This window comes from Callithrix jacchus, chromosome 22 (genome assembly GCF_049354715.1).
Source record: "Callithrix jacchus isolate 240 chromosome 22, calJac240_pri, whole genome shotgun sequence".
Taxonomy (NCBI): Eukaryota; Metazoa; Chordata; class Mammalia; order Primates; family Cebidae; genus Callithrix; species Callithrix jacchus.
Window position 1 is genome coordinate 470,271 of NC_133523.1, and position 15,845 is coordinate 486,115.

At 61.3% G+C, this 15,845-nt stretch overlaps 1 protein-coding gene across 1 annotated transcript; it reads left to right on the top strand.

The window, feature by feature from the left end:
- The first annotated feature begins 8,220 nt into the window (after positions 1–8,220).
- MADCAM1 (mucosal vascular addressin cell adhesion molecule 1) lies at positions 8,221–15,608 on the top strand. Its single transcript, XM_035285871.3, has 5 exons — positions 8,221–8,295; positions 9,255–9,524; positions 9,859–10,182; positions 13,545–13,973; positions 14,998–15,608. The coding sequence occupies exons 1-5, from the start codon at positions 8,235–8,237 to the stop codon at positions 15,216–15,218; spliced, it is 1,305 nt and encodes a 434-aa protein (XP_035141762.2). The 5' UTR covers positions 8,221–8,234; the 3' UTR covers positions 15,219–15,608.
- Positions 15,609–15,845: the final 237 nt, after the last annotated feature.

A 15,845-nucleotide genomic window follows, 5' to 3' on the forward strand; every position in this document is an offset into this window, starting at 1 on the left:
AGCGCGGGCTGGGTGGGGAGAGTCGTGCTCAGAGGCCACGAGGTTGCGGCTCTGCCTGAAGTCCAGGCCCGGGAGCGCCGCAGTCCAGGGCGAACACCCGCATTTGGCCCCAAGCTCAGCCCCTGCCCGCTGCTGAGAGAGGCCCGAGCCCTGTCCTTCATCCCCGGAAGCCAGCGGGAGCCCTACGTCCAGCGGCCACGGTAGAAAGAAGAAAAGAAATGGGTGGTAGTGGCCGGGCGTGGTGGCTCAAGCCTGTATTCCCAGCACTTTGGGAGGCCGAGGCGAGTGGATCACGAGGTCAAGAGATCGAGACCATCCTGGTCAATATGGTGAAACCCCGTCTCTACTAAAAATACAAAAATTAGCTGGGCATGGTGGCGCGTGCCTGTAATCCCAGCTACTCGGGAGACTGAGGCAGGAGAATTGCCTGAACCCAGGAGGCGGAAGTTGCGGTGAGCCGAGATGGCGCCATTGCACTCCAGCCTGGCTAACAAGAGGGAGACTCTATCTCAAAAAAAAGAAAAGAAATGGTTGGTAGTAAGTAAAATAAATCATATCAAACATAAAACAAAGCCGGGCGCGGTGGCTCACGCCTGTTATCCCAGCACTTTGGGAGGCCCTGGTGGGCAGATCACCTGTAGTCAGGAGTTCAAGACCAGCCGGGCCAACATGGTGAAACCCCGTCTCTACTAAAAATGCAAAAATTAGCTGGGCACGGTGGCGCGTGCCTGTAATCCCAGCTACTCAGGAGGCTGAGGCAGGAGAATTGCTTGAACCCAGGAGGTAGAGGTTGCAGTGATGTTCAGGTCCGGCACGTCTGCCAGAGGACCACCGACCTGCAGGAGTCCCCGAGACCGCCAACGTAGATGTCTCGTTCAACCTGAGGGAGAGAGTGCGAGGAAGTGAAAGAAAAGAGAAAAGCGGAGTCTGGAGGGCTGGCTTAGGCTATGTCCAAGCAGCAATTTTATTTTTGCAATATGTTTCCTTATATACTTTTCTGAAGTCAAAGTTGTTTACGCCAGATCAACGTACTTAAGTTACAGTAAGCAAGTTACGCCCACTAAGTTACGCCCAGTAAGTAGGTTATGCCCAGTAAGTAGGTTACTTTCAGTAAGTAGGTTACGCCCAATAGGTCAAGGTAAGCAAGTTACAGTTACACCCAGTAAGTTACGGTAAGTAAGTTACCAAGTGTAAATACTTAAGTTAATATTTTACAATGAAGGTAATAAGGGTCCAAAATGAACACAATCAAGCAATAAACCATAAGGAGCCGAAAGTGGTCACAATGCCTCCCAAGTCCTCATATCCATGCAGTAAGGTCTGTTAATTATTTTGAATAACATATAGTTCCTCTCTCGGTTTCTGCTTTCCCTCAGCTCAACTCCCCCAACCAGGGATCTGTGTCTGGGCTCAAGCTCACCATATGGCGAGGCCCATTTCCTAGGGGCCTCACATGGGAGCGATCCCCACAGATTCCCTCACAGTGAGCCGACATTGTGCCATTGCACTCCAGCCTAGCGCCTGGTGACAGTGAGACTCTGTCTCAAAAAAAATAAAATAAAACCAGATTTCAGGGGGTGCAGTGCAGAACCACAGAGAGGATGGAGGCCCCAGCCCAGGTGTCTTAGATTTCAGGAGGGGGGCCCCATGGAGCATGGAGCCATGGAGAGGATGGAGGCCCTGGACTGGGGGTCTTAGGGCCCTCCTGCTGAGGGGAGTCACTTCTTCCAGTTCTAGGCACAGCTCTGCCCTCAGACGCTTCCCATTCATGGGGAGCCAGATAGGAAGCTGCCAGCAGGTGTCCTGGTGCTGAGTAGGAAGGTCCAGCAGGATGGGAGGCCATAGAGTGGGGCCCTGTTCTCCACCCGGGGCCGTCCAGGGTGGCCCTGGAGATCTGAAGCGTTCAGGGCAGGCCCTCAGAGGAGCCCTGTGTCGGGAAGGTGCTGAGGCCCCAAGGCTGGGAGTCAGATGAGCCCTGGGCCCTGGCGGGAATGCAGCAGGCAAGCCGAGTGCCGGTGAAGGCGCTGAGACAGGAGGTGGAGTGGGGCTGCGGGGGCTGGCCTGGAAGGGCTGACAGCTCCTTACAGCATTCCTCGGGACGCTGGGGGCTCCCTGGAAGAGATAGCAACTGAGGTTTCAAGGTGAAGCAACAGGGACGGAGAAGAAGCCGTTCCTTCTCTGTGCCTCAGTTTCCCCGGAGAGGATTTGACTGTGTGTCAGGATCCCAGGTCCACCAGGGCCCCACGTGTGTGGGTGGCTTGTCCTGCTCCATTCCTTGCACCTTCCCATGTCCTGCTGGATGTCAGCATTGGGTGGCCAGTGGGGGCTCTGGAAAAGCTCACCAGGCACCATCCTCGTCTAGTCAGGTGTGCAGGCTCCGTGAGGAGAAACAGCCTGGAGCGGGCGGGAAGTGTGGGTCCCTCGTGGCCCAGCACGCCTTATGGAGGAGGCGTCTGCATCGGCCCCCACGTTCACCCCCATGTGGGCCCAACAGCCTCTCAGCACAGACCCCAGGGGTCCGGGGGCCACCGGGTGTCAGGCAGGAGTTCCCAGGCCTGGACGGCAGACGCAAAGGCCCTGAAGCCGGGACAGACGCACTGGCACCATGACGACGACCTCAGCTCCTCTCGGGGTGGCAGGAGCTCCAGGGGGCCTTGGGCAGACCCTCGGGCTCCCACACCACAGGCTGGTGGAGAAGCCACTCTGAATCCTGCCTAGGGCCTCAGCGGGGCCAGGAACAGAACACACGTGACCCCTCGGCCTCTGCCCTGCTGTGTCTGCAGACCCCCATGCTTCCCGACGCCCCACCGAGCCCTCTCCACACACTGCAGGTCGCCCAGGGCCTGGGGTCCCAGCATGCACCACACCATGGGGGCATCTTGCTGGAATTTTCTGCCTCCAGGCTGTGCTGCAGGGGATGGGTGGGGATTTGGGGGCCCAGGGGGAGCCCATCCCTGGCCAGCAGTTTGTGGAACCCGCCCAGGAGCTGCTGTCAAAGCCACCCAGTTTATCGGCACACCAGCCTCTGCCATGAAGCGGGGGAAACTGAGGCCCAGGGAGGGTGGCCAGGGAGTGCCGGAGCCAGTCTGGGCATCGCTGACCCCACTCCCTCCCAGCCAGCAGGACAGGAGCTCCAGATGGGCTAGGTAAGGGGCTGCGCTGGTGAGCGTGGGGAGGAGGAGAGCCCGGAGCCCTGACCCGGAGATGAGGGGATGTGGCTTCTGTTACGGGGCCCGGGACCCACAGAGCCCTGCACAGGACGCCTTCCTCAGGCCACCAACCCGGAGTCGGGGCACTGCTGCGTCTGCACCCACACAGAGGGCGAGTCTAGCGCTGGTCCAGGGCCCACACCGCCCGCCACAGCCCCTTCCTGGCCACCCCCTCACACTCTGGCCCCGCACCTGGGACCCTGGAGTACTGAGGCCAGGGACGGCCACCGGTCATCTCATTCTCTGGAGAGGCTGAGTGGCTCCTGGAGGAAGCAAACCCACAGAGTGTAGTGGACGGGATCCAGCCAGGGTGGGGGCGACAGAGCTGTTGTTGCTCCGTGGGTGCAGCAGAACTGAGACCGTTCTTTTTGGTTTTTTTTTTCTGGAGACGGAGCCTCGCTCTGTCGCCCAGGCTGGAGTGCAGCGGCACAGTCTCAGCTCACTGCAACCTCCGCCTCTCAGGTTCAAGTGATTCTCCTGTCCCTGCCTCCACACCCGGCTCATTTTTGTGTTTTTAGTAAAGACGGGGTTTCACCGTGTTGGCCACGATGGTCTCAACTCCCGACCTCGTGATCCGTGAGGGCTGGGACGGTTCTGCAGACGGCGGGAGGCGTGGACCCCCCCCCCCGGGCGATGCTGAAGCCCACGCGGGAGCCTGCCGGCCGCACTGTTTCCCTTCAGTGCTCCTACTGAGTGAAATGAAACTGTCCTGTGGAGTGAAGGCCCGCCCTGGTCCCAGTACCCTGTCCCTGCTTTCACACACGGAGCTGCGGTGGAATTGGACTCGCCTGCAATGCCTTAGAGCCGAGCCCAGCTGGAAAACAGGGTTATTTTCGTTTTTGTTTTTTTGGGACAGCACCTCACTCACCCTGTCGCCCAGGCTGGAGTGCAATGGCGCGATCTTGACTCACTGCAGCCTCCGCCTCCCGGGTTCAACCGATTCTCCAGTCTCAGCCTCCCGAGTAGCTGGGCGTGCACCACCATGCCCGGCCAATTTTTCTATTTTTAGTAGAAATGGGGTTTCACCATGTTGGCCAGGCTGGTCTCGAACTCATGATCCACCAGCCTCGGCCTCCCAAAGTGCTGGGATTACAGGGGTGAGCTGCCATGCCCGGCAAGGCAGGGCTTGTTAAGAAACAGTTCAGTGCCTTTTACAGTGTTCACGACGTGGCAGTGCCAGCTCTCTAGTCTCAAACCCCATGAGTGCAGTTCATAGACAGTTCAGTGTCTTTCAATGTCATGCTCGGGTGGCTTGTGCCCCTCTAGGCTCCTGCACCTTTGGGAGAGGCCTGTGCCGCTCCTGGCTTGGCCCCCGTCTTCGAAGCAGCTAGAGTGGCCCTTTAACCCGTGAGAAGGGGCTGTGGAAGCTGGGGTAAGCCTGGAGATGCCCCGGAAACACCAAGGCATCCGAGCGCATGGAAGGACTGCAAGCCCCACCTCTCCCTGGGCAGAGCCAGCCCCAAGCCGGCTCTCACCATCTTGCCTCTTGCCCCATGGATGCCCAGACCCCTCCTATCGGCTCAGGTGGGGCTGCCCTAGAGACCACCACACCAGCATCACCCCCTGGGGAGCCATGTCCAGTTTCCTGGTCCCTGGGGGTTGCTAGGGACCAAGCACTTGGCCCCAGCCCCTCACCAGGCAGTCACAGACCCCAGGGAGGCCAGTCAGCCCTGCCGAGGCCCAGGGCATGATCACCTCGGCCAGCCTGCAGGGAGGGTCTCGACTCGCACAAAACCCACTATGGGAGCCAGACCCACCCCCAGCGCAGGTGTGATGGCTAAAACACCACATGTGCACACATGCACGCACATACATGCAGACACATGCATACATATATGCACACACATGTGTATGTGCACATGCATTATATATTCACACATGCACGCACATACATGCAGACACACATGCACACACATGCATGCACACAAGCACGCACCTGGTTACCTACTGAACACCCCCCACACACAGCCTCGATCAGTCTCATTCCTCCCCCACTCCCCTTGAGACCCTCAGGTCTGGGGTCCTTGGACTGGGTTCAAGCCTTGCCCAACAAGGCCCTGCCCTAATGGGGGTCTTCACTTTAAAGAAAACCATGAAGACCCCAAAACTGACCTGTGGGTGGGAGCCAGGAGGGCCAGCTGGGCCAAGAAGGGTCTGTCAGGGCCTGGGGGCGTGCTCAGTCCTGGACACCAGCGCCCCCACGGCCCCTTCCCTCAGGGCCACATCATCTGGAGCACCCCCTCAGCTGCTGTGGACAGGAAGGCCAGGATGTGGGGTCTGGGGCTGGTGGGACGGCTGGGACCCTCCATGGGAAGGGGGCTTCCTGCTGGAGGCTGCTGAGGACAATGCCGGGAAGGGGAGCAATGTTGGGGGCGGTCTCAAGTCTCCCCAGGACAGAAGGGGGTCCCCATGGCTGTGGAAGATGCTGTGCAGTCCCTGCTGGCAGTGGCCTTGCTGTGAGACTAGGACTGAGGCGCCAGGGGTCTTGCAGTCCTCCCAGACCCTCAGGCCTCTGTCCTACCTCTGACTCTCCATCCCTGTGTCTCTGCCTTGTCTCTTCCTCACTCTGTCTCTGTGTGTCTCCCTCAGTCCCGCCTTCCCCACCTTTGCCCCTTTGTACCCGCGGGTCCCTCTGCCTCTGGGAACCCTAACCCTCCTTCCTGTATCCACCCACCCGCCCTGTCCTGTGGGACACCCCAGCCGTGTTGTGTCCCTGCCCCCCCCGAGCCTGTGGATGTGAGGACTCGGCACTCGGGGAGTGTGAGCAGCATGATCACCACACATGACCCGGCGAGGCGGGCGCAGAACAGGGCCCAGGAGAGCTGGGCACGCCCAGCGGCCCCTCCCCACCTGCAGGAAGTGGGGTCAGGGGCTGGGAAGCCGCCCATTCACCAGGCCCACTGCCCCCCGCCCGGGTTAAGGGCCCAGCTTCCCGGGAAGGGCCTGCACCTCCGGCTGGGGAGGGCTGCTCCTTGGAGTCCACCTTCCGGTGAGGCCTTTCCCGGCACTGGCCTGGGCAGGAGGGGGAGGGGACCCACGGAGACATGGCTGTGAGCTCACACACCTGGGCCCTCACCACGCCGAGAGGCCTGTTTCCCCACCCTGAGCCTCAGTTTCCCTCCTCTGCACCTAACACCTCCTTTGGGCCTCAGTTTCCCTCCTCTGAGTGTCAGTTTCCCTCTTCTGATCCCAGCCCCTCCCCTGGGCCTCAGTTTCCCTCCTCTGATCCCAGCACTTCTGCTGGGCTTCAGTTTCCCTCCTCTGGACTCAGTTTCCCTCCTCTAGTCCCAGCCCCTACCCTGGGCCTCAGTTTCACTCTTCTGGTCCTAGCCCCTCCCCTGGGCCTCAGTTTCCCTCCTCTGAGTGTCAGTTTCCCTCTTCTGATCCCAGCCCCTCCCCTGGGCCTCAGTTTCCCTTCTCTGAGCCTTAGTTTCCCTCTTCTGGTCCCTGACACTTCCCTGGGCCTCTGTTTCCCTCCTCTGGTCCCAACCCCTACCCTGGGTCTCAGTTTCCCTCCTCTGATCCCAGCCCCTCCGCAGGGCCTCAGTTTCCCTCCTCTGGTCCCAACCCCTACCCTGGGCCTCAGTTTCCCTCCTCTGATCCCAGCCCCTTCTCTGGGCCTCAGTTTCCCTCCTCTGACAGTTAAGGCAACTGGCAATGCTTAGAACCCCATGGACTGGCTGCTCCTTTTTATTCCATGGCCAGGGAAACTGAGGCACAGACAGGCACACGCTGAGGTCAGCAGGACTCTTCATTACTTTATTCCTGTGTGGCTGCAGTGCATGAGGTCAGGGGAATCACAGGGACAGGCCCCAGGTGGAGGGGAGCTGGGCATCACCACTGCCACCACAGGCCCTCATTGAGCTTGGAGGAGTGTCCTCAGAACCACAGCGAGGGTGGGGGCAGAACCTGGGTAAGGTGAGGAGCAGCTCGTGTGGAGGCCCTGGGAGGGCCCCGGGGGGGTGCAGGGCTCCCCAGTCCAGGACCTTAGGGGTGTCAGCATGCCCAGGGGGGGCAAGCAGGCCAGGAAGGGAAACAGAACCAGTGTGGGGGTCTTGGAGGAGCAGGTGGGTGGATTCCAGTGCGTTTGGAAGGTTAGGTTCTCAGGGCTCTGGCAATATGGCAGCTGTGAGTTGGGACCCAGCCCTCCGCCCTTCCGGATTTCTCTGTGGACCCAGATCCAGGTCTCCATGTAGGAACAGAGGCAGCCCCCACTCAGGCTCCCGGTCTCTGCCAGGCCTGCTAAGTGGGCAGTCCCCACCTGTATGATGGAGGGAAACCAGGCTCAGAGATGAGGTGACCTGTCCCAGGTCCTGGAGGGTCTCACAGCTCCCCGACGGCCAGGAGCCTCCAGCCCAGGGGACTCCATCCCCAGCAACCTTCACCCGACCCCAGGGGACCCCAGCCCAGGGGCCTCCATCCTCAGCGACCTTCAGGGGACCCCAGTCCAGGGGCCTCCATCCTCAGCGACCTTCACACGACCCCAGGGGACCCCAGCCCAGGGGCCTCCATCCCCAGCGACCTTCACACGACCCCAGGGGACCCCAGCCCAGGGGCCTCCATCCTCAGCGACCTTCACCCCACCCCAGGGGACCCCAGCCCTGCAGCTCGGAGCTGGACGAGCTGCTCTCTGCCGCCCCCGCGCGGCCTCCCGGGAAAGGGCAGGCGGACCTGCCGTCGCGGGGCTGGGGGGGGGCAGCCCGGCCTCTGCCCCACTTCCCTGCACTTGACTTCGACCCTCCGGCCTCTGTCTGCGATCTTCCGCCCCTGAAAACGGGGCCTGGCTCGGACCCAGACCTTCCTGCCCGCCCGTCCTGACGCCCCGGGGCCCCCACCCCGTCTTTGGCCCCCAGCCCCTGCCTCTCTGCCGCCTCCAGGGTCGGGGGTCAGGCCGGGAAAGCCCCTCGGGAAGCCCCCGGGGAGCAGCGGGAGGGGGACCGAGGAGCTGGGTCGCGGGGCGGCGGGAAGGAGCGGGCGCCGCTATTTAAGCCGCTTCCCCGCGGCCGGGGACAGAGGGGACCGAGCATGGATCGGGGCCTGGGCCTCCTGCTGGCGGGGCTTCTGGGGCTCCTCCCGCCAGGCCACTGTGAGCAGGGAAGGGGGCGCGGGACAGAGGAGGGGCTCAGAGGGGAGGAGGTTGGGGGGCTCGAAGGGGAGGAGGCTCAGGAAGGGAGGGGGCGCGGGACAGAGGAGGGGTCGCGGGACAGAGGAGGGGTCGCGGGACAGAGGAGGGGGCGCGGGAGAGAGGAGGGAGCGCAGGACAGAGGAGGGGTCGCGGGACAGAGGAGGGGGCGCAGGAGAGAGGAGGGGGCGCAGACAGAGGAGGGGGCCCAGAGGGGGGGAGGTTGGGGGGCTCGAAGGGGAGGAGGCTCAGGAAGGGAAGGGGCGCAGGAGAGAGGAGGGGGCCCAGAGGGGAGGAGGCTCAGGAAGGGAGGGGGCGCAGGAGAGAGGAGGGGGCGCAGGAGAGGAAGGGGCACGGGACAGAGGAGGGGCTCAGAGGGGAGGAGGTTGGGGGCTCGAAGGGGAGGAGGCTCAGGAAGGAAGGGGGCGCAGGAGAGAGGAGGGGCTCAGAGGGGAGGAGGTTGGGGGCTCGAAGGAGAGGAGGCTCAGGAAGGGAGGGGGCGCAGGAGAGAGGAGGGGGCGCGGGACAGAGGAGGGGGCGCAGACAGAGGAGGGGGCTCAGAGGGGATGAGGTTGGGGGGGGCTCGAAGGGGAGAAGGCTCAGGAAGGGAGGGGGCGCAGGAGAGAGGAGGGGGAGCACAGTTAAGGCGCCCAGAGAGAGGCGGGTGACTGGTGGTCCTGCCGGAGGAGGGGGCTCGGAGGAGGCAGAGGCTGAGAGGGGAAGTTGGGGGGCTCTGCGCAGCTCCTCGACCCTCAGCGAAATCAGCTCTAGGCAACTGGGGTTCTGGGGTTAGGGGACTGGGGCAGGGGCGGGGGTCCGGGTGGGGTTCAGGGTCCGAGCCTGGGAGTTGGGGGGCGGGGAGCGGGGAGGGGCGGGTGGGTCCGGGGTTCCGCGGGGCTGAGCCGGATCCGTGGTGGCCGCAGCGCAGCCCCTCCAGGTGGAGCCCCCGGAGCCGGCGGTGGCCGTGGCCCTGGGCGCGTCGCTGCAGCTCACCTGCCGCCTGGACTGCGCGGGCCGCGGGGCCGCGGTGCAGTGGCGGGGCCTGGACACCAGCCTGGGCGCGGTGCAGTCGGACGCGGGCCGCAGCGTCCTCACCGTGAGCAACGCCTCGCTGTCGGCGGCCGGGACCCGCGTGTGCGTGGGCTCCTGCGGGGGCCTCACCTTCCAGCACACCGTGCGGCTCCTCGTGTTCGGTGAGGCCCCTCGCGCCCTGCCTCCCTCTGACCCTCGGACTTCGGCGCCTTCCCTGTGCCACGGCTTCCGGGAAGCCTCCCGGATTGCAGACCCTGTCCCAGCTCGATGCGCAGCTCCCCGAGCCCAGGCCCAGCCTGCGCTTCCCCCCAACTCACCCCAACCCCTGGCCGGCCCTGGCCCCTCCCCCAGTGTATTCCAGGCCCCCAGGGTGTGGGTGGCCCCCGCCCGCTCACCAGCAGCCCGCAGGCATCCATGGCCCCGGCCCTAAGCCCCTGCATCCACCCTGTGCAGCCCCGACTCTGGGCTAACCCTCACCCCGACCGTCCATCACAGCCTTCCCGGACCAGCTGACCGTCTCCCCGGCAGCCCTGGGGCCTGCTGACCAGGAGGTGGCCTGCACCGCCCACAAGGTCACACCCGCGGACCCCAACACTCTCTCCTTCTCCCTGCTCCTGGGGGGCCGGGAGCTGGAGGGGGCGGAGGCCCTGGACCTGGAGGTGGAGGAGGAGGAGTCACAAGAGGACGAGGACATGCTGTTCAGGGTGACCGGGCGCTGGCGGCTGCCGCCCCTGGGGACCCCTGCCCCACCCGCCCTCCACTGCCAGGCCACGATGAGGCTGCCCGGTTTGGAGCTCAGCCACCGCCAGGCCATCCCTGGTGAGTCCGCTGGGGAAGCCGGCACAGACAGGCCCACCCGAGCCTTGACAAGCGCCGGTAGTGGGGGCCAGCACCTGTGCTGTGGGACACTGGGGGGACTGGATACCCCCACACAGCCAGGGACACACTCATCAACTCAACATGGATGTAGCAAGCAACGGCCCCCACCAGCCCAGGTCCCACCCCTTTCCTGCCCACAGCCCTCCATGGCTCCTGCCGTGGGGTCAAAGCCCGTGTCCTCTCCATGGCCCACAGGAACCTGCACGACCTGCCCTGTCCCCTTCCTGCCCTCCCTCCACAGGCCTCCCCCTCCTCACTCTGCTCCAGCCACACGGGCCTCCTCACTGCTCCTCCAGCATGCCAGGCGCCGTCCTGCCCCAGGGCCTTTGCATGGCCATGCCCTCTGCCTGGAACACCCTTCTTCCAGATCTTTCCACGGCTCCCTCCTCCTCACCCTCAGGTCTCTTCGTGAATGTGGCCTCCTCACTGAGACTCCCTGAATTCCTGTTCATAGGGTCAGCCCCCAACCCCTAACATGTACAGACACAGGACGCACCACCTGTGAGCACCCTTTCCCTTCTGTTTTCTTTCTTGACACCTGTTTTTTTTCTTTTTTGAGTTGGAGTTTTGCTCTTCCTGCCCAGGCTGGAGTGCAGTGGCACAATCTCACTGCAATCTCCGCCTCCCAGGTTCAAGCGATTCTCCTGCCTCAGTTTCCCGAGTAGCTGGGATTACAGGTGCCCGCCAGAATGCCCAACTAATTTTTGTATTTTTAGTAGAGACAGGGCTTCACCATGTTGTTCAGGCTGGTCTTGAACCCTGACCCTAGGCGATCCACCCACCTCAGCCTCCCAGTGTGCTGGGATTACAGGCGTGAGCCACCGCGCTGCCTCTCGACACCTTTTATACCATCTGACACCCCCCAAGCCGGTACATCCTCTGATTTTTCCATGACCATCTCCCCCGTTGGCTCCCAGAGTGGAAATCCGTGTCCTGTACACGGCTATGTCCGCAGAAGCTAGAGCAGGGCCTGGTGCATAGCAGTTACTCAATAAACCCTTGCTGAATGCACGATGAAAGTTTAAGGGTTTTATTTTTTTGAGACGGTCGTACACTGTCACCCAGGCTGGAGTGCACTGGCACGATCTTGGCTCACCGCAACCTCCGCCTCCCCAGTTCAAGCGATTCTCCTGCCTCGGCCTCCTGAGTATCTAGAACTACAGGCGCCCGCCACCGCCCAGCTATTTTTTTTTTTTTTTTTTGTATTTTTAGTAGAGACAGGGTGCACCATATTGGCGAGGCTAGTCTGGAACTCCTGACCTTGTGATCCGCCCACCTGGGCCTCCCAACGTGCTGGGATGAGAGGTGTGAGCCCCTGCACCCAGCCCGGATGAAGACGCTTGACATGAGCTAGTCCCCGGGAGGTGCTCCCTTCACGCCCTGTCCCAAAGCCCCGACCTCTTCTCCCACTAAAGAAAGAGGGATTTGGCCGGGCACGGTGGCTCAAGCCTGTAATCCCAGCACTTTGGGAGGCCGAGGCGGGTGGATCACGAGGTCAAGAGATCGAGACCATCCTGGTCAACATGGTGAAATCCCGTCTCTACTAAAAATACAAAAATTAGCTGGGCATGGTGGCGCGTGCCTGTAATCCCAGCTACTCGGGAGGCTGAGGCAGGAGAATTGCCTGAACCCAGGAGGCGGAGATTGCGGTGAGCCGAGATTGCGGTGAGCCGAGATCGCGCCATTGCACTCCAGCCTGGGTGACGAGCGAAACTCCGTCTCAAAAAAAAAAAAAGTATTTGTCCCCCCATAGGGCACCCCGATACCCAAGCTAATATGTGTGAGGTCCTGTGTTTCAAGCACAGGGCTCCCGGGGGAATGGAGTAGAAGCTGGGAGACCTGGAGGTCTTGGTGCTGGGGATGGGGCTGAGGTGGGCAGAGAGGAGGCTGGGTGTGAGGGACATTTTACAGCACACGGGCCTCGGCGTCTCCGTCAGCCCCACAGAGGAAGGAGCAGAGAGCCCCCAGGCACCTCCCCTCCACACCCGCCTCCTCCCAGCTCTCCTCCTTCCTTCCTTATCTCATCATAATAAACGGGGGGGAGCCACTCCCCACTCACTCTTAGGGCAGCCCAAAGAGGTGACTGTCACTCCTTTCACAGTTGAGGAAACTGAGGCACATGGAGGCTCAGGAGCTTCCTGGGGTGATGCTGCCAGTGAGTGGGTCCCTGGAGTGCCCGGACTCCCATCCTGCTCACCGTGGTGCCTCAGTTTCCCTATCTGTCCAGTGGACTTCCCTGATTGTGGGTCCTTTGTAAATTTCAGGAACCGTGTAGATTTCTTTTCTTTCTTTCTTTTTTTTTTTTTTTTTTTTTTGGTGAGACAGAGTCTTGCTCTGTTGCCCAGGCTGCAGTGCAGTGGCATCATCTCGGCTCACTGCAACCTCCATCTCCCTGGTTCAAGCGATTCTCCTGCCTCAGCCTCCCGAGTAGCTGGGATTACAGGCACGCGCCACCATGCCCGGCTAATTTTTTGTATCTTTAGTAGAGATGGGGTTTCACCTCGTTGACCAGTATGGTCTCGATCTCTTGACCTCGTGATCCACCCGCCTCGGCCTCCCAAAGTGCTGGGATTACAGGCGTGAGCCACATCACCCAGTGAGACCCTGCAGATTTCAAAGCCCTTTATAAGTTCTAGGCTTTATGCCAGGCTCACGCCTGTAATCCCAGCACTTTGGGAGGCCGAGGCAGGCAACTCTCTACCAAAAAAAAATTAAAAATTAGCTGGGTGTGGTATTGCACACCTGTCCTCTCAGCCACTCAGGAGGCTAAGTGGGGAGGCTGTCTTGAGCCTGGGAGGTAGAGGCTGAAGTGAGCCATGGTTGCACCCGTGTACTCCAGCCTGGGTGACACAGTGAGGCCCCGACTCAAAAAAATACAAAGAAGCCGGCGCGGTGGCTCACGTCTGTAATCCCGGCACTTTGGGAGGCCGGGGCGTGTGAATCACGAGGTCAGGAGTTCGAGACCAACCTGGTCAACATGACGAAACCCCGTCGCTACTCGGGAGGCTGAGGCAGCAGAATCGCTGGAACCCAGGAGGCGGAGGTTGCGGTGAGCCGAGATTGTGCCACTGCACTCCAGCCTGGGCAAGAGACAGAGACTCCATCTCAAAAATAATAATCGTAATAATAAATTGAAATGTGATTCACCAGAGGAATCACATTTAATAATAAACTGAAATGTGATTCACAGGGAAGGGTCTTGGGGAGGTTCTGGTCCAAGCCCTTAGTCCAGATGTGGAGACTGAGGCAGGAGAGGCAGGCCTGGGGCAGCAGGGAGAAAAACATCCCCACTCTGTTTCCAGTCCTGCGAAGCCCAGCCTCCCTGGAGCCTCCCGACACGACCTCCCTGGAGCCCCACAACACGACCGCCCCGGAGCCCCCTGTCACAGCCTTCTCAGAGGCCCCTGACACGACCTCCCCGGAGCCCCCCATCATGACCTCCCCGGAGGCCCCCATCATGACCTCCCCGGAGCCCCCCGTCATGACCTCCCCGGAGGCCCCCATCGTGACCTCCCCGGAGCCCCCCGTCATGACCTCCCTGGAGCCCCCCGTCATGACCTCCCTGGAGCCTCCTGTCATAACCTCCCCGGAGCCCCCCGTCATGACCTCCCAGGAGACCGTCTCCCAACAGGGCCCCACACTCAGCCCCAGGAGCCTGGCCTCCACCAGGACTTGCCGCCCTGCAGTCTCCCAGGCGGCACCCACACAGGGAGAAGTGACCCCAACAAGCTGTGAGTTCTGGTCCCCGGGGGCAGGGAGGGTGGGGAAGGGCTGGGAGAGAGAGGCTCCTCGGATGAAGACTTTAGACAAGCCCTGCCCGGCCTCGGTTTCCCCATCTGTCCAGTGGGTCCTTTGTAAATTTCGGGGACTGTGTGGATTCCAAGGCACTTTGTAAATTCCAGGCTTCGTACACTAGAACAGTCTTTGGAATAGAAGTAGAAACAGGAACAGAAGAATGCGGCCACGTTTCTTTCTTTTTTTTTTTTTTTTTTTTTTGAGCTGGAGTTTCGCTCTTATTACCCAGGCTGGAGTGCAATGGCGCGATCTCGGCTCACCGCAACCTCCGCCTCCTGGGTTCAGGCAATTCTCCTGCCTCAGCCTCCCGAGTAGCTGGGATTACAGGCACGCGCCGCCATGCCCAGATAATTTTTTGTATTTTTAGTAGAGACGGGGTTTCACCATGTTGACCAGGATGGTCTCGATCTCTTGACCTCGTGATCCACCCGCCTCGGCCTCCCAAAGTGCTGGGATGACAGGCGTGAGCCACCGCGCCCGGCCAGATACAGAGTCTTGCTCTGTCCCCCAGACTGGACTGCAGTGTTTGGATCTCAGCTCACTTACCTCCTCCAGCTCCCCCAACTCCCGGGTTCAAGCGATTCTCCTGCCTCAGCCTCCTGAATAGCTGGGATTACAGGCACGTGCCACCACACCCAGCTAATTTTTAAATTTTTAGTTAGAGACGGGATTTCATCACATTGGCCAGGCTGGTCTAAAACTCCTGACCTGAGGTGATCCACCCTCCTCAGCCTCCCAAAGTGCTGAGATTACAGGCTCGAGCCCCCGCGCCCGGCCGGGACCACCCAGCTCTAAACTCTAAGGTGCTATGCACATTTCGAAAGGGTCACTGTAAAGTCCTTTGTTAAATTTCAGGGAACGTGGTCACTGTGGAGGCGCATGGGGGCCTCTGAGGGGCCCCTCCCTTCCCACCCTGCAGAGGCCTGGAGGCCTCTGACCGGCGTCTCCCGCTCTCCCCAGCGCACAACCCTGCGGGTGATCAGCTGTCCGTGGCTCTGTGGACCAGCAGCGCGGTGCTGGGGCTGCTGCTCCTGGCCTTGCCCACCTATCGCCTCTGGAAACGCTGCCGGCACCTGGCTGAGGATGGAGCCCACCCACCAGCATCTCTGAGGCTCCTGCCCCGGGTGTCGGCCTGGGCTGGGTTAAGGGGTACGGACCAGGTTGGGAGCAGCCCTTCCTGAGTGGCCAGCCCTTCCCCCTGCGAAAGAAAAATCGCCCTTTCAAGCTGGAAACTGCTCAGGGAAAACCTGTTCGATTCCAAGTCGTCCCTCCCTCTGAGACAGATGTGTATTCTGGTTGCCTCCTTCGCAGTGGCTCGTCGGTAACTCAAAAGAAAGCAACCGTTTGTCTCCCCTACCTGTGACCTGGAAGCCCCTCCCTGTTCGCGTGGTCCCCACCTTTCCGGAACGGACCTACCTACTTCTTTATACTCACATGGATGCCTTCTGTTTCCCTCAAGTGCATAAAACCAAGCTGTGCCCGACAACCCTGGGCACCTGTCGGCAGCACTGCCCGAGGCTGCGTCACGGGTGCGCGTCCTTCACTCTGGCAAATACACCTCCTAAAATGACTGACACTTGTCATTTTTCTCAGCTGACACCACCCCGTGGAGAGGAGAGGTCCGAGGGCTCTCCGGACAGCCAGAGGGCTGACTGTGGGCCCGTCCTGATGGCTCCGTCTCCCCGATCCCTTGGTCCAGGACTGCAGAATCAAGCGCGTTTGGTCTGCCCATGCTGGAACCGCCCCAACACACACACACACCTCATTGCCCCCTGCCCAGAGCAACGCCCCTGAGGGACGGAACGGCG